The 22,134-nt window shown below is 42.8% G+C and overlaps 1 protein-coding gene across 3 annotated transcripts in view; it reads left to right on the top strand.

Annotated features, from left to right (window-relative positions):
• Positions 1-21,313, top strand: part of slc1a1 (solute carrier family 1 member 1) — a 24,927-nt gene extending 3,614 nt beyond the window's left edge. For 2 of the 3 annotated variants that reach the window (XM_086196603.1, XM_086196604.1), the window contains 11 exons: positions 4,330-4,470; positions 6,009-6,101; positions 6,824-6,938; positions 7,419-7,461; positions 7,544-7,639; positions 8,419-8,603; positions 10,074-10,181; positions 11,329-11,451; positions 14,666-14,860; positions 17,366-17,500; positions 17,583-21,313. In XM_086196603.1, coding sequence (XP_086052729.1) covers positions 4,416-4,470; positions 6,009-6,101; positions 6,824-6,938; positions 7,419-7,461; positions 7,544-7,639; positions 8,419-8,603; positions 10,074-10,181; positions 11,329-11,451; positions 14,666-14,860; positions 17,366-17,500; positions 17,583-17,823 — 1,389 coding nt within the window. In that variant the 5' untranslated portion in view covers positions 4,330-4,415 and the 3' untranslated portion in view covers positions 17,824-21,313. Of the gene's footprint in view, positions 1-49; positions 965-4,329; positions 4,471-6,008; positions 6,102-6,823; positions 6,939-7,418; positions 7,462-7,543; positions 7,640-8,418; positions 8,604-10,073; positions 10,182-11,328; positions 11,452-14,665; positions 14,861-17,365; positions 17,501-17,582 lie in introns of those variants that run through there. The other variant, XM_086196602.1, reaches the window with a different exon arrangement.
• The last annotated feature ends 821 nt before the right edge of the window (positions 21,314-22,134 follow it).

The raw sequence follows: 22,134 nt of genomic DNA on the forward strand, positions 1-22,134 counted from the left end.
TGGAACTCACTGTCGATGAAGAGCCCTCATCTCTCTCCTCCCGACATCCTTTGGAAAACAGTTTAGGACGGAAGTCTAGTCCTGACTTCATTCTCAGGTTCTGGCTTTATTCCTGACTTTGTATATTGTGGATAGCTTTATGGCATCACACGACCCATTGCCCCGCCTCTGAAACAACAAGCACCGCACTATCAAAGTCAAAGAAGACTGGAAAACGCTGCATAGATCAATCATTTTCTGATATTGATGAAATGGTTTCTGCTGCTGGCTCACAATTTTGTGTTGTGAGACATTTGCTACATTTGGCAAATGTAGGATCATACGTCAATTAGCCAGTACAACCACTGGAGGTTGTCTTACAGGTTTAAAAAGGGACCGAGTCAAGGGGCTGTGATCTGCAACTTCACCACTAGAGGTCACTCAATCCAGTAAATTGTTCCTGTGAGGTAACGTTTAATCACTGTTGAGGTCGGACTGAGCTGTAATTATATTCTTCTATTCCCAGCTTCTCCTCCAGCATGAATCACTGGCTAGGATTCGTCACAAAAAGGAGAAGATGTCAGAATTTGCTCATGAGAGGTGCGGGGGGGGGGGGGTGTTGAAGCGAGGGTTGTATATCTCCCTCTCCTCCTACCTCCCTCCCTCTGGTATACACACAGATTCGCGCACACCCCCTCCCTCACACCAACGCTGGCCATCAGTAACGTCTGACGGCTGCATCCTTTGCTGTAGCAACGCGAAGACTCTTATCCTCCTCTGCCTCGTCTGCATCTGACATCCAGACCGCGGGAGCCTTTTGTGTCTCTGCAGGGGTCATTGTGTTCCTCTCCTCTCCTCTGGTGAAAAAAAAAAAAAAACAGCACCATGGACATGATGGGCAACAAAGAGCGACGAGGCGTGAATTTCAAAGGCTTACTGAAGAGGAATTGGCTTCTGATTGCCACGATTTTATCAGTGCTGCTCGGTATGTTCAAGCCCTTTAATGTCTGCTCATTGCTGTTTGCATGCCCGTCCTCTCAAATGTCTGCATTTGATCGTCCAGTCTTCCGTCCTGCCACTGTCAGAGATCACATAAATCATCCACCTTTTGCATAAGCTGGCCACCTCTGAAACGCAACATGCTCATGTGTGTAAGTTGTTATTTATAAATGATGTAGAATGGAGGATGGGCTCTCTGTGTGGTGCTGTAAGAGATGCAGTGTCTGTCCTCCAGAGGCACAGAGCAGGTTTTTATCCCCGCGTCTGGACGTGTCTCAGTCAAACGTGACCAGACTGAAGTGACAGCTGATGCTGGGGCTCTGTGTGAGGCACCATAGCGCAATGCTCACAGCTTGCATACCTGCAGGTGCTTAGCATATTACAGAGGTCCATCCAGACGATGACAGCTTACACTGCATGATATGTTGCTTTTTGGATAATACGTGGCACATTATTGTTGGATTATGTTTATTTCCATTTAAAAAACTACGTCTAAATTTTGTAAAACAAGCTTTACTTTTACTTATTCCCTCTTAAAGCTCAGTTCAAAAATTTCGAAATAAGCCCACCACCTGGAGATGGCCCAGGCTGATACTGAAACCGTACCGGCTGATACCAATACCAAACAGACGTTCCCTGAAACGTCTAAGCAGTGAATCACTCTCTCCTAAAACATTCCACCCAATCATGAAACAAATATTCTACCCCACTTTTTTTGATTGGTGTGTAGCACTCAACCATTTAAAATGAAGTTGACAGTTCGTACAAGCATAAGTCCAGGGTTCCAAAATGGATATCAATCAATAATGCTGCATCAGTTCTGTTATAGCAGTGGCTCATCCTACTGACACCTCTAAACCTCACATGTTAAACATAATCTGTTCAAATTTACGTGTAAAAACTTCAATTTGTAATCACCGAAGGAGTTCTATGCTGGAATGTCTCTGGTTTATACGTTTGCCTAAAAATCTATCGCGGCATCTCCAGTTCTAGCTTGACCTTTCAGAGCATGTCGCCAAATATGGCCACTGAGCATGGGTTTTTTTTTTTAAATCCTTGCGTAGATATTAAACATTTTCATTTTGGAGCTCTACTATGTGTTGAGGAAACAAGAGAGTTGCCCAAAAATTGGAGCTAGCATATAAACGCTGTTGAGGCTGGTGATCTCTAGTTTAAGTGTGGTTTTACTTAAAGGATTAGAGACACTGATTTTGGCAATAAAAGACCATTTTTACAGTTCAAGACAGTTTTCTTAGCCGATTCAAAGATCGAAAACGGGAGGAAAAAAAACGTTAAAAAAATGGTTGACAAAAAAAAAAGCTCAATTTTGCGTTTTTTATTTATCTATTATCAAAAAAGTGTGAACTGCTTGTACCAAGAGAACCAGACAGTCTCATTCAGTCACTCCTGACTCACCAGTTCCAAGAAGTTGGGAGCAAATTTCCAAGTTGGCAATTGTCAAAAGTTCTTTTTTTTTAAATTGGATTACAGCCTTGATTGTATTGTAGCTTAAAGGCTGGTTTAAAATGGCATGGGGGGGGGGGGGGGGGTTCTATTCTCGTATCTTTACTCTAGTCTTGTAGTTTTCAGTTGTTTGGCATTTTCATACTCAGAGTACTTTTATAATATTAATATATAAAACAGTTCACCAAAATGCGGTTACATTTGATTTGTGAGGTTCAGCTTGTGTTTCAGCTCCACCATTGCCACTCACAGGTCGTACAATTTGATATTTCATTTAGAGGCATCTTGATACTCAATAATACCGAGTCGGTTAAGTTGGTGCTATAACATTAGCCAAGGTCCAGACCCAGCTCTCGTCAGTATGATATATCTTTGGCATACTGCAGATTTCACTTGTTGGCACACTACATCCTACATTTGGGTTAAATCTGCCGGTACAGTAGGCAGTTTTGAAACCAGTGCCAGTGTGTAGTCGATGCTGTCAGTGGAGCTGGCCAGCAGACGCCGACGTGCACGTTGGCTCGTTGGCTGTCATGTGTGCTACACACCAAACCTGCAACTTGCAAGATTACATTTCCTCTGGCAGGAGAAGGAATCGCTGTACTTACAACCTGTGCACGAGACACGTTCATTTAACAGACAGGTTGTTTGCACTTGTGTCTTTGTTACATTTGCCCCAAACTGTTACACTTGGAATTTGCGAGTCAAAAAAGTTGCAAAATTCATCCAAAATGACCCACAAACTTTAGCCGCACTGTTATTTCACTTCCCTCAACGGTGTGACCCGTCACAGATTTCAAGCTCGGTCACTGGATGTTTCACTCCAAAAATAAACCTCGGTGACTGAAGTTACTTCTAATTTAAAGGTCCCATGCAAGTCAACAAAGGTTTGAGTCCTCAACTTTTTATCAAAGGAACATCAGGACAAAACTGCGGTCCATTTTTGGTGTGATGACGCAACAGGGAGACTTTCATGCTGTCGCTCCTCTGACATCCTTGTGAAAAACAGACTTTTACTAGAGCCCTGCTCTGCCCTCCATATTACGATTTCAGGCATATGCAGATTATATACAGATAACAAAAACAAAAACAGAAAATAAACAAACAGAAAATGGGATAAACCAGAATTGGACTTGGTTTGAAGTCTGGATTCCGTTTCACTTGTGTCTCAATCCAGGTGCTCTGGATTCTCAAATGGGAACTGTCTTTTGTGTCACTCCTCTAACATGTTTCTCCACAGGTATTTGCCATCTTACATTTGTGCCTCGTTGATTGATTGGTGACGTCACACCCATCTATGACCTCATCAGCGTTGACTGAAAAAAAAAAGTGATTTGTCAAGAAGTCTCGTTTGAGAGACCAATCAAATTGGCCTGAGGACTGAACAGAGCGTCAAAGAACCAAGGCAGCCTTCTCCCGCTTTGTAACTTTGCAAGTCATATTTTATTAATCAGATCAACCGTTTGCTGTGTCATCTCAGTCTTTTACAAGCAAGTTTAATGGTGCTCTGTTCTGCACAATAACACACTTGGAATTGCGCTGTGAATCGCTAAAATCATTGAGTGGAATACATGTGTGTGTTTTTTGTTGGATATAAACGCCAGTATGCGGGCTTCCTCGTGGATTCTTTATGAAACCTTGCTGATCTGTGACATAATGTGGCAGTTGCTAAGTTAAAGCTGATCAAATTAATATCTATAAAGAAATTTGCTGTGCTGAGTCATGTATTTTTTCTATGCACTACATTTTAAGTTGTCAACAGGAACCAGATCACTCGTTTTACTGCTCTGTACTAACCACCACCTCCATCCAGAGATTTATGAATAAATCCAGCCATCTGACCTCTCTGACAGGCTGAAACTGAGCAGTCTTCATTTGATATTGCAGGGATCATTCTGGGCGTCGTGGTACGAGAGTATGTGTCCCTCTCCCATCTCAACAAGCAGTACTTTGGCTTCCCGGGGGAGATCCTGATGCGAATGCTTAAGCTGGTCATCCTTCCGCTCATCATTTCAAGCATGATAACAGGTAACTTAACGTGTGGTTACTTCTGATTTTACCTTCGGTGAAACAACACAGAGTGAAGACGATACCAGTGATGCTTAAAACAATCAAGGTTTCAGTCAATTTTCACTTAAAAAATGCAGGATTTCAGTTGACTCTTAAAGGTACACAGGTTTGGACCTCCAGTATAAATTTAACCCCTGCAGAACCTGTGTGAGCATCAGTAGTACCCCGAAGACAAAAATCATGACATTACACACTATAAGACCTTCATTTTAGTTTTGCAGGCAGTGTCAAATAACACTTAAATGTTTAAGAACACGTTTGTGCATACATTTTTCATGAATGAGGCAAAATTTTATGATTGGATGATAGCATACATTTATGTCTGCTGCCAGTGCAGGAAGTTGTGTTTGTCCACACCAAAACATATTCTCAGACTCTTTGTGTCCAGAAGCACTTTCTTGTAAAGCAAAATTGCTGAATATAGTTCTTAATTTTTCAATGTTGTCAAAAAATCAACAATTTCGTCAAGTCAAGTCAATTTTATGTGTACGGCGCCAAACCCCAACAAAAGTCATCTCATGACACTTCACAAGTAGAGCAGGTCCAGTACCACTCCTTCAATGAATCTACACCCAACAATTCTCCATCAGCAGCACATCCTGCAACAGCAGCGATGAAAACCTTCCTTTTAACAGGCAGGAACGTCAAGCAGATCCAGGATCAGTGGGGACGACCTTCTGCTTTGACCGGTTGGGGGGAAAGAGAGCAGGAGAGCGGGGCAGAGATAAACACAGATCATGGAGGGAGACAGATATGCAGAAGTTTATTCGTCAGTTAACCAAAACTTATCAAGAAAACACGTGATAATCAAGTAAAAATGTCAATAATACAGAAAAAAATAATATCTGACTATCTTTGGTTGTCAATGATTGTACATGACACACTATGTTTAGAGAAAATAATTCATTCATGTTTTATTCCATCGTTAGTCCATGACGCCACTTTCCACTGAAGCTGTTGGCAGCAAGTATTTGTTATTCCCTCCTGCGTTTTCCCCTGAGGTTCCCCAACTGTTGCTATCATTATCTTTGCCCCAGCATGTGATAAATAAGATAAATATGCTAAAGAAGTATTTGTACGTGCATTGTTACTTCCCATTTCTCAGCGTACCTGTTGTTTAGGTCAGCATCCCCGTAATATAAGTCCCCATAATATCTCACACTAAAAGAAAAAAGTAACTGCTTCGACCAAAACAAACTGAACTCAATTTACTAGCTTTTCTTTGAAAATTCCACCCCTTCTTATAGCCTAGTGCTTTATAAAGCAATACTTCACCCCAGCAGAGTTTTTGTGCAACACTTCAGTTCAGTGACTCGATAAGCAAACTAGTTCAACTGAATCCTTGAAAACTGTGCATTTGTCAACCACTTTTCACAAAATCCTACACAATTGCTATCTGTATTTTTTAGATGAATAAATTTACCAAGGCCTTTAAGATCTCAAAATCAAGTTTCAAGGTCCAGTTGTGTTTGACTGCGTTGTGCTTTTGTCCACAGGTGTTGCGGCTCTGGACTCAGAGGTGTCAGGAAAGATCGGTCTGCGAGCTGTTGTGTATTACTTCTCAACAACCATCATCGCTGTCATTCTTGGTAAGCTGATTTTTCTCTTCCTTCTTCAATGTTCCGCATGGAAACGGGTAGACTAGTTTGGTAGGTCGCTTTCCAGCTGTCCTGGCCCTGTCCAAAGTTGAGAAAATATCTCTTTATTTATCTGAGACTAAAAAAAAAAGAAAAGGACACGAAGTGTATTTCTCAAAAACAATCATTTCCTTTAAGGTACTGTTACCAGGAAAACTGTGGTTGCAGCATCTAGTCCCCAAAAACACTGACACGAACATTCAAACTATTATTTGATCATCAGTTAATTTGGCGACAGTCTTAACAAATCATTTCAGAACAACATGAATGGAGAAGTAGTTGTGAAACCGTTTATTGTGTTGCCAAGCAGTTTGGTTGGGTACACCGGAACTGTGTGAGGAGGAATGGTCAAAAAGCCCCGCCTCCTCACAAATGCAGAAAAAAAAAAACAAGGACTTTTTCAATCTTTCTTTGCATGACTGATAAGTAAACAAAATGATTTATTTATTGAATATCAAAACAATCGGTTCACTTTCTGTCGAGCGGTGAATCAACTCCTTGTATTGTCATTTCATATTTAGAGAGAAAGCCTGGAAAATGGGAAGCAAACTCTGCCATTTTGAGTATTACATGGTGCAGTCACTAAATAACTACGTGGCGGTCGATGTGCTTCGTCACTCTCTCCGTAAATAATCTCGTCACGGGAGCTTACAGAGCAGTGCGATCCTTTGCAGGCATTATTTTGGTGATGACGATCAAACCGGGGGTCTCTCAGACAGCGGAGCACATCGACAGAGCCGGGACCACGCCCAATGTCACAACCGTCGACACTCTCCTGGACCTCCTCAGGTGACCCACCCCCTCCCCCACAACACGTGAAAGAATCTGTCTTCCTTCAAGAAATCCTATCACTGTCAGTCGAAGCCTTTCATTGAGTGGTTTGTAAAGGTGTCTTGAAGGGGGTCTTGTCTGTTGTCGTCTCTCGTCTGCATTATCGTTGATCTCAAATGTTTTAAATGTTATTTTAGACTGCTGGGCCTATCAAAGGAAAACTTCTCCTCTACTTGAGATAGAAAATAAAGCTTTTAGAATCTTCACCCTGATAGCAGCGTTTATGGCCTGCCTCTTATGGTACTAACAGCTCTACCATGGTCCTTGTTTGGGTCCATTCCTTTCATCGCTTAAGGCATTTGAAGATTATTTGACTGAGTCCCTCTTGAACATGTTTATCCTTTAATTTTTAAATATTTACCAGTATTTTAGCACCATTTGTATCGCCAAAATGTGAACCTCATGTCTTCTTTGTCCACCCTCAATCTTCATAAACAGAAACATGTTCCCAGAAAACCTGGTACAGGCTTGTTTCCAACAGGTAGGAATACACCAACACCTGGCGATCATACTGAGTGTAGCCATGCTAAGCTTTCCCTAATGTTGTGAAATGTTACCTCCAGTATAAGACCAAGCGCAAAGAGTTGGAGCCTCCAAAGGTTTCGGCTGAAACAACTACAATTCCACCACTATCAACGACTATCATGGCAGCTGTAGAGGTAAGTGTGACCGGGAATCTTTTCTTTTAATCCCGAGCGGTGGGCGTGTTAAAGCTTTAATGCGGAAAATTAATTCATTGGCTACACTGTTGGAGAGTCCCTCTAGAGTGTTTCGGCTGTTTAAAAAAAAAAGAAAAAAAAGATGGGTAGATTGCATTGAGGCTGCCACAAACGCTGTGAAATAAATTAGCGGTACAGGATTCAATTAATTAACCACTTTAAAGCTAGCAAAGGGCTAATCAGGTATATGCCTCGCTTCCTGTTTTGTTTGTAAAACGATGGATGGATTATCGTTAGCGTCAAGCATCCCACGGAAAATGGCTAGTTTCACTTTCCTCCGAAAACATTTGGGAAGTCTCTTAGCGCTGCATGATTAAATTGTCCACATTCAAGTTAGCAGAAGGCTAATGGGAAGTAGCACATCGTCCCTCCTCACAGGAGGAATTATGATCCTTGTAAAACCTCATTTGGCAACAGCTTGAACATAAGGGACAATCGTGAGAACACGATGTTGGATAGCTTTAATAGTGCATTACTAGATTTTGCATCGTTTCAAGTGAATTTCATTTTCTGCACCATGTCTGATATAAATTTTTAAGAAGACCCAATGATGGGTCCCAAGTATGCAGCCATGGCTCGCTGAGCTGTGATCTCATAGAGAAACATTAGCACAGTTCATCAATGGCTCTTTAGAGTCAGCTAATGTGCCTGTGAGTGCAGCTTCCTGGCCAGGTCTTGGCGAACGGAATGAATCGTCCTTTTGTTTCCTCTCCCGGCAGAATATCACCAAGGACTATAAAATCATTGGGACCTACTCCGATGGGATCAACGTTCTGGGCATCATCGTATTCTGTGTTGCTTTTGGCCTTGTCATTGGGAAGATGGGTGAAAAGGGACGCATCCTTCTGGAATTTTTTGACGCCCTGAATGAAGCAACCATGAAGTTGGTCCAGATAATCATGTGGTAGGCTACGGATATTTGACTAATCTGCAGACATGGGTTTCCAAAGGTACACAAATGGCTACTCATATTTTCATTTTGTAGAACTTAGGCGACGACATTAAAGCAAGTTCCTGAGCACTTTTTAAGAATGAATGCAAAATGGATAATTTTCAAACACCTGAACAAGCTACAGCATTACTGCCATTAAAGATAAGTTTTTATATTAGCATTGCCGAGAGAATAGATTCTTGGAGCACTTTCACAAGACAAGTAATAAAAAGGCCCTTTTCATTCCTCGATTGCATTGATTTATTTTATCTGTTAGAGGAATATCAGTCGCAGCACCCCCCCGTAGTGCTTCTCTGACCACTATGTTGTTGTGAGTAAACGTAAAATCAAGAGGCTGCCCGGGAATCTTTCTCAAGATTGAGACTCCACAGTTGACAGCAGTAGCATCTCCTCCGCCACAAAACCTGCTTCGTGCTGGTTAATTTCCCTCCATGTGTCAGCTTTAGCTGAATTAGATGATTGCTATGCTTTGATTAAGATTCCCAAATTATTAATTTAGACAAAAACGTACAGGACAAATGGGAGATGATCCTGTCATGGTCTAGAGTCTAAAAATGTGCCATAATGTGGAATCAGACCTACATTTCTGGCATGAAACAGTTGCAACCAACAGGCAGATGATCCTGCTTCTCTTCTGCAACGGTGGCCTTGCTTACACATGCTGCACAAATGCAATACAAGGGGTTTTTCCTTGTTTCTTACAATCGGAATGGAAATACACTGCCCCCTATTGATTTGGAGTGTGAAACATGAAGCGCTGTTTTACGCGACACCGTGAGGACATAAGAAAAATTGTTATTATAAAATAGGACTCAGTCTGCCTCATTTAAAGAAAAACGATTTCCGTAAATGTAAATATTTTTTCATTCAAAAAGGTTAAACTGCTACATCCCAAATGTCCTAATGCGCTGTAAGATCCATTTTCAATCAAGGGGATGCATATTTCTGTGTCACGTGCTGGATGAATTCAAATTAGTCTTAGATTAGAAGAAACCTTTGTTCTATAAAATGTGAGAGAACTGTAGAAAATGGCCGTAACAGTTTGTCCAAATACCCACATTGACATGTTTGGCTCTGTTCTCTCTTCTCCCCACCGACATTTATGTCGCCAAATGGAACGATTGTACAACATTTATTCACACCAACTCCAAACAAATCTTTTCCATTGCAGCTCCCATTGTTTGAAGCACATAAAGAAATTAAACGCAGAGGAATGAAAGGCCCGCTGCCAACTCGTGTTGAGGTTGTGTATTCGCAGTGAAGGGCCTGGGCCTCCACGCTCAAACATCAATCTGCCTTAAGAAAACCAGCCAATATTCACTTTGATCATCCAAATTTGTTAATTTCTCTTCCAACCACTTGAGCAGTCAACATGTAAGCAGTTCAGTGTATCGTTTAATTCCACTATATGCTGTTTTCTAGCTACATGCCAGTGGGGATCCTCTTCCTCATCGCCGCTAAGATCATTGAGGTGGAAGACTGGGAGATCTTCAGGAAGATGGGTCTGTATATGGTGACGGTGCTGAGTGGGTAAGCTGTCCTCATTTCTCTGTATCCGCCTGTTCCAGACGCTGGGATTTATTGTTGACATTTGAGCACATTCTGCCCACGGTGACACAGTAAAGGCTGAGCTCTGCGTAGGTGCTGATAAGGGGCAAGGACATTTAAAACTGCTCAACCTGCAGATGCAGTAATGAAAGCTTAGCTCATTCCTCTGAATTTAAGTGACACCGTTAAATACTGGTCAATAAATCCTCTCTAGTTAGGTCAGAGGGTCAGTTCAAGGCTGGGAGTGCTCCTGTGACAACATCAAGCACTTTTTAATGAGGGAACAAGATGAAGGTCCAGCTCCCTTCTGAGAGTTGGATCGCGCAGCGCCACACACCTGAACATAGTCACCATTTTAAAGGGACCAGTGGGCCGTGTAAAGAAAAATATGATATGTAGAGAAAAAGAAAAAAAGATGTGCATATGAGTGCAAACAGCAAGAAATAAGTTGGAAAAAAAAACATGTCACATATGACATATTCCATGGTTTTTCTCCCCTCAGCTCGTCCCATAAGGCGCTACTTTTGGTTCTGCACCTGATTTAAGTTTATGGACGTGCACGCAGGATTCGGGTTTTCTGTTAAGGAACAAAGATGTTGGTTGTGTTCTGAAAATAGCGTTCCCATTATGGCGGGAGAGCTGTTAAACATTCTACTCAAGCATTTTCACAAGATCCCATGGAGTCGCACCTGTCCAGATTTGTCTTCTGGTGCATCCTTCAGCCAATCCGCTAGTTTCACATTCATTCTGACGCGTACGATGAGCAGTTCTGGTAATTCAGAACAGGAAACAGTTACATCATTCCTTATTAGGTAATAACTATAACTGTAATGTCTTTTGAGTTTGTTTGTTTCAGTTCTCATAGTAATGAAACTCGATGATGTGATTAAAGACCAAAACTCACGACCCAATCACATACTCACACACACTCTTACAAATGTAGCCAACAATGAATTTAATATCAGTTATGTCATTATTTTCCCATGATGGAAAACATGACACGGCAGAGGAGTTGCTTATTAAATTATTAGCTGGTTCAAATGTTGCTGTCAGTATCTCTGCTGTAAACAGCGGTACATCCAGTCTATTGTCTCGAGGCCCTACGGTGTCGTTGTGTTGTGTCCCTCAGGCTGGCCATCCACGCCACCGTCTGCCTGCCTCTGATCTTCTTTGTCATCGTGAGGAAGAACCCGTACACGTTCACTCTGGGAATGGCTCAGGCTCTGGTGACTGCACTCATGATCTCCTCCAGGTCAGAATCCCTGCTGGGCTTCTATTTCCATCCATCCATTTTCTATACTGCTTATCCGTTGGGGGGTGGAGCCTATCCCTGCTGACACTGGGTGAGAGGCGGGGTTCACCCTGGAAGGGTTGCCAGTCCGTCACAGGGCCATCAGGAGCAATTAGGGGCTCAGTGTCTTGCTGAAGGATTCGCCCCTCTGCAGCACTACAATATTTCATTAAAAGGCCTTGAACACATTTTGTGCCTTACTGTGATATGAAAACTACAACGGGCCCTCTCGGTGTATTAATGTGACTCTAATTGTACTCTTCAAGGTCATTTAAGACCAAATGACTGTAGGCCATGGTGCATTCAAGTCAGCCTCCTAAACTTTGAACTCTGTCATGGAACGTTCTGAACGTTGTTTAAAACGAGAGTTTTGATTAAAAAAAAATTGAAGATCTCAGAGCAAATAAAAATGACAGATTCCAATAATCGAAATACCTAAGAACCTCCTAAGAACAATATGCTGTTCATGGCCATGGGCACATTTTTTAGAATCCAGTCAGACAACCATTGGCTCTCCCAGTCACACCTACGGTCAATTTAGAGTCTGGATTAACCTGGTCCCTCTTGATGTCTTTGGACTGTGGAGGAAGCTGGAGTACCAGAGAGAACCCAGCAGGAACAGGGAGAACATGGAGACTCACCCAGAAAGATCCCGTGGTCTGAGACAAACTGTTTGTGAAAACGGGCTATACAAATAAAATTGCCTTGCCTTGAAGTTCCAACAGGAAAATCTTCAGCAGCTTTTGGGGTAATTCACCTACTCTGAGTCATGCGTCAAACTGAGTTTTGCTGTTGCTATTTGTATCTAATAAGTCTTACTAATCTGCAAGACTGCCTGAAAGACATTAAATCCTGTATGTCCTCTAACTTCTTAATGCTAAATTCAGATAAAACTGAGGTCATCATTTTTGGACCTAAACACCACAGGGACACACTCTTGAATCGGATCACTACTCTAGATGGCATCACCCTAACTCTGAGTACAACTGCAAGGAACCTTGGGGTCATTTTTGACCAGGACCTTTCCTTCAGCTCCCACACAAATCATGTGACCAGGACCGCCTTCTTCCATCTGCGAAGTATCGCTAAGATTAGGAATATCCTTTCCCAGAGTGATGCTGAAAAACTGGTGCATGCATTTATCACTTCTCGGCTGGACTACTGCAACTCTCTCCTGTCAGGATGTCCTAAATACTCTCTAAAGAGTCTCCAGCTGGTCCAGAACGCTGCAGCGAGGGTTTTGACGGGAGTTAAGAAGAGAGAACACATCTCTCCCACTTTAGCTTCTCTCCACTGGCTTCCTGTAGGATCTAGAATCGACTTCAAAGTCCTTCTGCTAACTTATAAGGCTCTCAATGATAAAGCTCCATCCTATTTGAAAGAGCTCATTAGTCCCTACTGTCCGACCAGAGCACTCCGCTCCCAGAATGCAGGTCTTTTAGTGACTCCCAGTATCAATACAAACAGACTGGGAGGTAGAGCCTTTAGTTACCGGGCTCCTTTACTGTGGAACCAGCTCTCTCCATGGGTCAGAGAGGCAGACACTTTAACTCTAAGTCCAGGCTTAAGACCTTCCTCTATGACAGAGCCTTCAGTCAGGACTGGTTCAGGTAGCTCTGAACCATTGATAGCTATGCTGCTACAGGCTTAGACTGCTGGGGGACACATCAGGTTACATGGAGCCCTTCCCTCCTCTCCTCTCCCCCTCTCTCCTCCTCTCCTCTCCCCTCCCCTCCTCTCCTCTCCTCTCCCCCTCTCTCCTCCTCTCCTCCCTGCACATTTTTGGAACTGTCACTACCACTACTTTTTGCACTTTGTAGTTTGGCCTTGGTGTCTCGCAGTCTCTCTGTGTTTCCACAGATCCACCAGAGCCCCAACCGCCGCCTGCATCGCCCCCCCCCCCCCCTTATTCCCTACTGTTACACTGGCCTGCGCTCCCCTTCCATGAACCAGTCTGCCATCCAGTCCCCCATCAAGCTGGCTTGCTCTCCCTGCCTCCCCTTCCATGAACCAGTCTGCCATCCAGTCCCCCATCAAGCTGGCTTGCTCTCCCTGCCTCCCCTTCCAGAAGCTTCCTTCTTCAACTGTTATTAACATTTCCATGTTTCCCACATTTTGTATTGTAAACTGTTTTCTTGTCTGTAACAACATCTACTGCACGTCTGTCCCTCCTGGTGAGGGATCCCTCCTCTGTTGCTCACCCTGAGGTTTCTCAGATTTTTCCCTGTTAAAGGTTTTCTATGGAGTTTTTCCTCAGTCGATGTGAGGGTCTAAGGGCAGAGGATGTTGTTATGATGCCATGTGAAGCCCTTTGAGACAAACTGTTGGTGAAAACAGGCTCCACTTATAAAATTGCCTTGCCGTGCTCCAGCCGGGGCTCGAACCCTGAACCTTTGTGCTGTGAGGCAACAGTGCTGACCACTGCTCCACCATGCAGCCATTTTTTTTAGACTCCTATTGAGAAATCTAATCACATGTGTTGGTAGCTGGTTTTAGCTGCTCTTAGCTCTTAGGCAGGACAGACTCTCACTCTGTGGGCTCATAATGGTCCGTCTGTCCTCCTTCATCAATGGCCTTTTATTATTTATTCGCCAGCCTGCAGTGAAATATTACCCAAATAAAACTTTAGAGGGTGTGGGAATTGTTTGTGTCAACTTTCAAGGCTAAATTTACTTTCATGACTGCAGACAAGCTGGATGTTATTAACCCTTGAGGACTAACGCACCTTGCCAGCAGTTAAGGTTGTTGATTGACTGATTTTAGCTGCTAACCTGCAAGCTAATTAGGGCCTGAGCTCTGAAGGGGGGCGAAGACCCTCTCGTTATTGTTTTTTTTTCTTTCTTTCTTGAATTTAGGATTTCTATAAAACTGGATAGAGTGGGATGTTCTCCAATGTTTGACTGATGTGTTTTGCTTGTTGTTCGATCCCGTTTGACCTTCATGTTGGTGGATGACGGTGAGCAGTCTGAGCATAATCTCTGACATCATGACTGATCATCATTATGAAGCTTCTCCTGCAGTTTTCAGTCTGTGGGTGTGTGTGTGTGTGTGTGTGTTTGTCATGTGGTAACCCCCACACAGCCGAGTTTTCATATTTTAACACAAAATACTGCATTCACGTACCATGAGATCAAAATCACAGAGCAACCACAGAGTTTTGTTGTTTGTCTTCCAGCTCTGCCACCTTGCCCGTTACCTTCCGATGTGCTGAGGAAAATAATCGCATCGACAAGCGCATCACCCGCTTTGTCCTCCCAGTGGGTGCCACCATTAACATGGACGGCACAGCGCTCTACGAGGCGGTGGCTGCCATATTCATCGCCCAGCTGAATGACTACGCTCTGGATGTGGGCCAGATTGTTACCATCAGGTACACTGATGATTCATCTAGCCAGTACAACTTTAAGAATCTATACTGTTTCCACAAAATCATAAAAATACAACTATTCTAGAGACCAGAAAACAGTCATACTTCACTTTTTTTTTTCTTCTTAAACCTTAACTCTGTTTTCTTAACTTTTCCCACTAAGTGGATGATGGAAGTATCCAGCATGGAAGTGGCGAGCTCCCCGCAGCTCCGTGTGTGTTGTCATCCCTGAGCAAGAGTACGGTGACTAAGGGTCATGTGATCAGCGCATCGTGATGGGATTGTCCGAATTTGGCCTTTTCCCAAATTTAACATTTTCTGATTAAAACTGGCATAATAGTGGGATATTGATTGCGTGTAAACATAGTGTGAAAAAAAGTTTTTATTGGGTGTAATCTGACTTTAGACAGTTCGGATCACATTATAGCTGCGCTATTCTGGGGTGAGTACTTCCATCAGGCACTGAGAGTAAGCCAGGAAAATAAGGTCCAGGTTCAAAACAACAACTAAGGTCCCCTTTAATTTAGGGGCATGACTGAGTTTTAAACAGGTGTTACAAATCAGGTCAAAACCTGATGTCACGCTAGCTGGAATATTCTCACAAAATGGGCTACTGTTAGCCCCATGCTCTGCCAAACTTAATTTTAATAAAAAAAAAAAAACAACAACAACTCTCAATCAGTACATCCTGATTAATATTTTATGAACTTCCTCAAAAACCAAACAGGTTCTGTTTTGGCTCATTGTTGAAATAAATCAACCTTCACAAATGAATGCAAATATCTATAAAAACACAGTGGACATCTGTATGCCTTGAGACTAATGATAAATACAAGAAATATTATAGCGATTCAACCCAAGATGAGGTCAGAACGCTATTAGTGGATACCGCTAAACAAAGTCAAAGTGCTGGTTCTGGCCCCTGGCAGGCCGGGACCGTCAGTCTGACCACATCAAGGGAACCATCCCTGCAGAGACCTTTTTGTTTACGTTAGGCTCCTTCCAGGTCACTACTTCACTCACACTGCTGACTTACTGAGGGATTCTTTCTGCCAGTTTTGCTGTCAAAACAATAACTTCAGTTAACAATATGACCTCCACTCTGTCTGCAGCCCACAACAGCGTTTTCCTCAGGAGAAAGTGCTTAGGTGTAAGATATCCTTGTCTGTATTTTCTGGCAGTTGTCGTACTGGCGTTTTCATCCCTGGAGTAGAACTTCATCTGCGTAAGCAAAGATCCTCTGATCAATGCAGATGTCGCTAAAGGACAAGATTTCAGGACAGGAAGTGGACTCGGTTTGTAGTCTGAGTGGGACTGACCTATAACATTTAAGATCAAATACGATCTTCATTTATTGTCCCTGAAACTAAGCGTCTAAAAACGCATCAATATTGTTTGCTCACACAAAACACGCCTTTTGCCAATGGCCACGTGTTGCACAACTTTTGTACACTTTACAAAAAGGCCATAGTTCACAAGATCCTGGAAGACGAGTTACAAAAATGGTAACTTACTGTAAAAACCCTGACACATATTGCACAAATTGGAAAGTATTGCACAAATTGGAAAGTATTGCACAAATTGGAAAGTATTGCACAAATTGGAAAGTATTGCACAAATTGGAAAGTATTATTGCACAAATTGGAACGTATTGCACAAATTGGAACAGCCTTTACAAAAATTGCACAAATATGGACAGCCCTTATATATTTGCACAAATGGCGACATTTTTCACAAAATTTATACCCATTTCTCAAATAGTTAAGCACAAAGCGCCACATTTTGCCGGACTGTTACATGTATTGGGCAAATACCAAGATATTTCACCAACGCCTGGCCAACATGTTACAAAGATGGTGACTTATTGCAAAACCCTTATATTACATTTTGAAAAAAGTCCATATTTTGCACTAAAGGTGCCATGTTGCACAGCCCTTGCATAAATTGGACATACTTGTGACATGAGGCTCTTTAAAACCCTGAAAACTTCCCCCAAATGTAGAGTGTAAGTAAGTGTGGCACTTCATTTTGCTGCCAAAGTTCAGAAATGCGTGAAGGCATCAGGTGTTTATTTTCCACTTGCTACGGTGATGCTTAGCTGCTACTTCTTAGCTGTTCCCAAATCTGTCATGGCAGCTTCCTCACCCTCCGCCAGAGGTCCATCCGGCGACATTTCACTCACATATTAAACTTATCTGTAGCTCGTTAGTGTTCATTCACATAATGTTGGCAGACAGAAGGAAAATCTGAGCCTGTCAGTGTAGAAAATAAAGGTTCTTTCATGTTCTTGCCCAACTTTTGTCCCCATTAATCGTTCTATCCACATCAATTGATCCTGAAAGGACCTGCGTATCTCCTGCTGTGGAACAAACTGAATATCTCGCTGCTTTTACTCTGGAAATCTTTTTTGGGGGGATATTATAGATGGTCTTGGTTGTTATCACTGTACATTTACATTTTGCATGTGATCATGAAGATTATCAAAGACCTTTTGTCTCTTTGTTTTAGTATAACAGCAACAGTTGCCAGTATTGGAGCAGCGGGCGTCCCCAATGCCGGGCTTGTCACCATGGTGATAGTCTTAACAGCAGTAGGCTTGCCTGCAAGTGATGTCACTCTGATAGTCGCCGTGGATTGGCTGCTGTAAGTTATCACCTGTTTTTCCTTCCGTTTGAGCAGAAGCATAAGGGAGATCTTACAGAGATCGTTGGGTGGTCTGTTTCAGGGATCGATTCCGTACCATGATCAACGTGCTTGGCGATGCTTATGGCGCCGGCATCGTCCAGAAACTCTCCAAGAGGGAACTGGAGAGGATGGATCTGACCTCGGACGTGGATGTGGCCAACCCCTTTGCCCTGGAAGCCACTTTGGATGATGAAGAGTGTGAAAAGAAATCCTACGTCAACGGGGGCTTCACTGTCGACAAGACAGATGCGATCTCCTTCACCGAAACCTCCCAGTTTTAGCCTTCGTCTGGTTCAGACAAGCAAAGAAAGTGCCATGCTGCTATGGATGTATCAGCGCCGTGATGAGAGAGGACCCATCCGAGCTCAAACATCAGCAATATCAGCTTCCATTAAGCTTTTCCAAGATGATCCTTTTCATGTTGAACATTTACTAGATTAAAGTGCTTCCTTCTTACACTGGAATTGTGCCAAGATTTAAAAAGAAAAATGTTTTTTTAATTGAAATGTCTTCTTTTTTGCACTGTAACGAGAAGCTGTTTGAGTGAGTGTGCACGAGGACATCTTTTTTTGAATTGAAAAGGTGTGTGTGTGTGTGTGTGTGTGTGCGCGTGCGCGAGTGCGTGCTTGAGAGTGTGTATTCTGCAAAAAAAGGAAATATCAAGTCAACACTGGTAAAACAATTCCACGCTTGAATCCAAATTATTTGCTTCTTGATAGACTATAACATTTTTTAATGATCTTTGTGTGGCTGTTGTTGACTGTCATGCCCCATAATGCACTGCTTGTAGTATCTATCTGTGTATTTAGTCTGTGCCAAACACGTACCGAGGATTTTCACTGAGTTGCATGGAGGAATATGTTAAAGAAATGCTCATTGCTGGTTGACTTTTTTTATGGAAGCTTCACAACCACTGGAGATGATCACAAAGGCTCATGAAGTCATTAAATACTGTGAACTTTGAGGGGAATTTTTTTTTCTTTCCCCAGAGTCAAATTACTTAACATTTGTAGATTAACTGCAAAGTGCATTCATCATAAATAGTTTCTGTGTTGAGGCAGTGTATGGAATTAACACAGTCCCTTAGGCCCCCCCCTAGAGTGAAGTCATATTAGAGCCATTGTGACTGTCAGGTCGCCCATCTTGGCAAGGAGTGAAAGGGCGGAGGAGAAACAGCTGGTCTGGCTCAAAATATGCTTCTAAAGTTTAAAAATTAACACACGGTGAACCCTGCCTCCCGCCTGAAGGCAGCTGGGATAGGCAGCCCCCCCCCCCCCCCCCCCCCCCCACACACACACACCTGAACAAGACAAGCAGTAGAAAATGGAAAAATCCACAAGAAATGTAAAGGTATTAATGGCTGTTGGCCACCAAGGAACCGTTCCAGCTCTGATTGTGTCAGTTTACAAGTGAATGCATCCACGTGTGTCTTGAGTGACCAGGTGTGATCAGACCCTACCACCCAGGTACATCAGAAAAAGAAAAAAATAATAGAAATACAGCATTGTAGTTGTACGCCACCGTGACGTGTGCCTCTCACAGTGACCTCGACGTTAGCCCGCCAAAATCCTTTCGCTTAGTCCTCGAGTCCCAGTGGATATTTGTGCTGAATTTGAAGAATTCCCTTGAGTTGTTGCTGAGATATCGCATGAATGAAAACAGGACAGATATTACGCACGTGTGTGGTGACAGTGACCTTTGACCACCAAAATCCCAGTGGATGTTTGTGCCAAATTTGAGGAAGTTCCCTGAAGATGTTCCTGGGACATCACGTAAAACAAGAATGGGACAGATAGTGAGTACGTGTGCAGTGAAGGTGACCTCTGACAGCCAGAATCATTGCAGTTCATCCCTAAATTCTAGTGGATGTTTGTGCCAAAATGCAAGATGTTCCTGAGATATCGCATTAGCAAAAACAGAACAGCTATTGTGTACATTTGCAGAGGCAGTGACCTTTGACTGTCAAAGTTGCTTAACTTCATCCTCGCCCCCTAGTGGATGTTCGTGCCAAAATTTAAGGACTTTCCTCAAGGCTTTGCTGAGATGTTGCATGAACATGCCTCTGGCTGTCGCTGGTGGGGCGGCATAAGCTGGTTCAGTTTGAAAATACAAAGTGCGTTGTGTTTTTTTTAACCAGTGAGAGGCAGGAATCCATTGCCTTGTCTGCTGGGAACCAAAACAATGACCAGGTCTTTCCCTTGGCATGTTTCAGGTATGTTCAAGGTGTTTGACTCACTCGTAGCACATTGAGCTGCTCTTACTTTCATGCGTATGTAAATAATGGTATCTATACAGTGGTATACTGGGCGTGCACATGCAGCACTTGTTACCCCACGTATGTAAATCTGAAGTCTTTAACTCTGCATAAACACAGCAAGTCCATTCATTTATCCTATCGAGACGAACGCGATCTTGCGTGTCTATCCACTTTTGCTGAGGATTTAAGATAGAACGTAGACAGCAAAAACAAGCTAACGGGCTACAGAGTTAAATAACAGACTTATGCTACACTTCATTTCTACGTGCAGATGTCTGGTGTCAATAAAATCATACAACCCACCCAGAATGTCCTGGCAAGGTGATAGAAACCCCTGCCGATTAGCCTGGAACGCTAGCTTAGCCTCTGGTAGCACGCGGTCCATAGACGGACCAGAGATAAATGGAAGGATGAGCTTCATAAACGGAACGGAGATCACTACAGGGAACTACACGGAGTTATGGACTCCAAACGTCCATGTTGAAAACAAGGTGTTAGAGACTAAATATGCGGTTAAATGTTTTTCATAAGATGCTGCTCAGAAAGTCACGAGACCAACAATGGTGTCAATGATTCTTCTCAGATATGTTGGAATATGTACTTCCAGTGCTCCCACTGCTGTTTTCTTTTACCAGTGTTTCCAGCATGATAAACCACAACTCTTTGAGGGTTTGGCCATTGTCAATTCAACATGGTTAAAAATTAATCCGCAAGAGTATTTTACAGCACAATTTTATACTCTCCTAAAACTGGCTTCAATGATTCTACCTTTACATGCTAATTTTGACGACCCGGCTGAAGGCAAAAATTAGCAGAAACCTGTGAGGTTTTACAAGTTAAAAGTGAAAATTTACAGTCGTCCCACTTAATAGTCACACATAAACAAAGGCTAATTCCTCTGCTTGGTGTGCACAATAACAACATTGACACTTAGCACTGTTGCAGGCGCTAGCTAGCTAGCTAGGATTGAGAATTAGCAACTGACAACACTCTTATCTTTCAGCATCGGCTTAACCAGTAGCATGTGGGTACTTGGATCAGGCAGTGATGAATTTGACCTTTGTCAGAGTACGTTTTCCATGAAGTGTATTTACCACATCAGGTTTATTATGACATGACCAGCATGCCTGTTGAAGGAGATTATAAATCTTCCCTCTTGTCATTTTGGGCTTTGGGCTGTCACTTTAAAGGGCCGTTCTATCATCAAGAAGTCAAAATTGTTGAATCTGTCGTGCCTGCAATGCAGTTTCAGACTCTTTGTTTTAGTCCTCACTATGTACACTGCCAAAAGGGCCGCTTTCAAACCAAGCATGGGTGAATGGGTGCTTGTTTGTACTTCCACGGTGACCAGAGGTGACATGCCACTCTCACAAATCCGACTGTATTTCACATTTCAAGAGCACACGATGATGGCAGCGACAGCTCCCACTCTGTACCACTACTTGAGCACCAACGGTATGGGAATCAACATGTAATCCCCTATGTGTAACTGCAAGCTAATAAAAAAACAGTGGCTTACATTTTGTCTGATTTTGTTGATTCTATTCATCATGATAATGAAACTGTAGGAGATTGTTTATCAAGGAACAGGACTTTAAATGCATGTCTTTTTTTCATAGGAGGATCTGTGGCCTGCTGCTCCCTTGTGCTAACAGTTTAGTTTATGGATCCCCTTCAGCTGACATCTCGGGAACCAGCAAGTCTTCCTTCAGTGGTGGTGGAAAGTAGTTTTACTCAACGTTATTTTACTTGAGTATTATTATGTTGTGGGACTTTGTTCATTTTCTCCACTACATTTCAAGAGAAATATTCTACTTTTTACTCCATTTACATTTATCTGCACCGAAGCAGTCGCTTGTTACTTTGAAAAGGAACACACAAAAAAAACACGATGAAGATGTCGTGCTTTCATGTTTAAAGTCCGCTTAACTTCAGTAGGACACGATCATGGCAACACACAGCATTTTAACACGACCTTTAGAGGTCATTGCTTTGAAGTTTGAAGTCTCCCCAGCACTGGAATACTCAAGTATCCTGTAGAATCTGTGTTACTGATACTGAACAAAATCTACAACATTGAATATTCAATACTGATCAACTTTTACGTAAAAAGATGTTTGAACAGAGACTTCTGCTTTGATCAGAGGACTATTTTCTCTGGGAATTTCTACTTTTACTTCAGTAGCTCTTCCACCACCGTTCTGGGGTCTTACCTGCAACGACTCGTTCAGACCAGATCAGCAGCTGCGGTTAGGGACCGGTTCAGCTCAGCCTCTGGTACAACCAGGTACCACAGCAGTGGCCCAGCATCGCCTCACTTATGCCCCTTTCACAC

Source organism: Aulostomus chinensis, chromosome 24 (genome assembly GCF_037954235.1).
Source record: "Aulostomus chinensis isolate RoL2024-O1b breed Wild chromosome 24, RoL_Achi_v1.0, whole genome shotgun sequence".
NCBI classification, from domain to species: domain Eukaryota; kingdom Metazoa; phylum Chordata; class Actinopteri; order Syngnathiformes; family Aulostomidae; genus Aulostomus; species Aulostomus chinensis.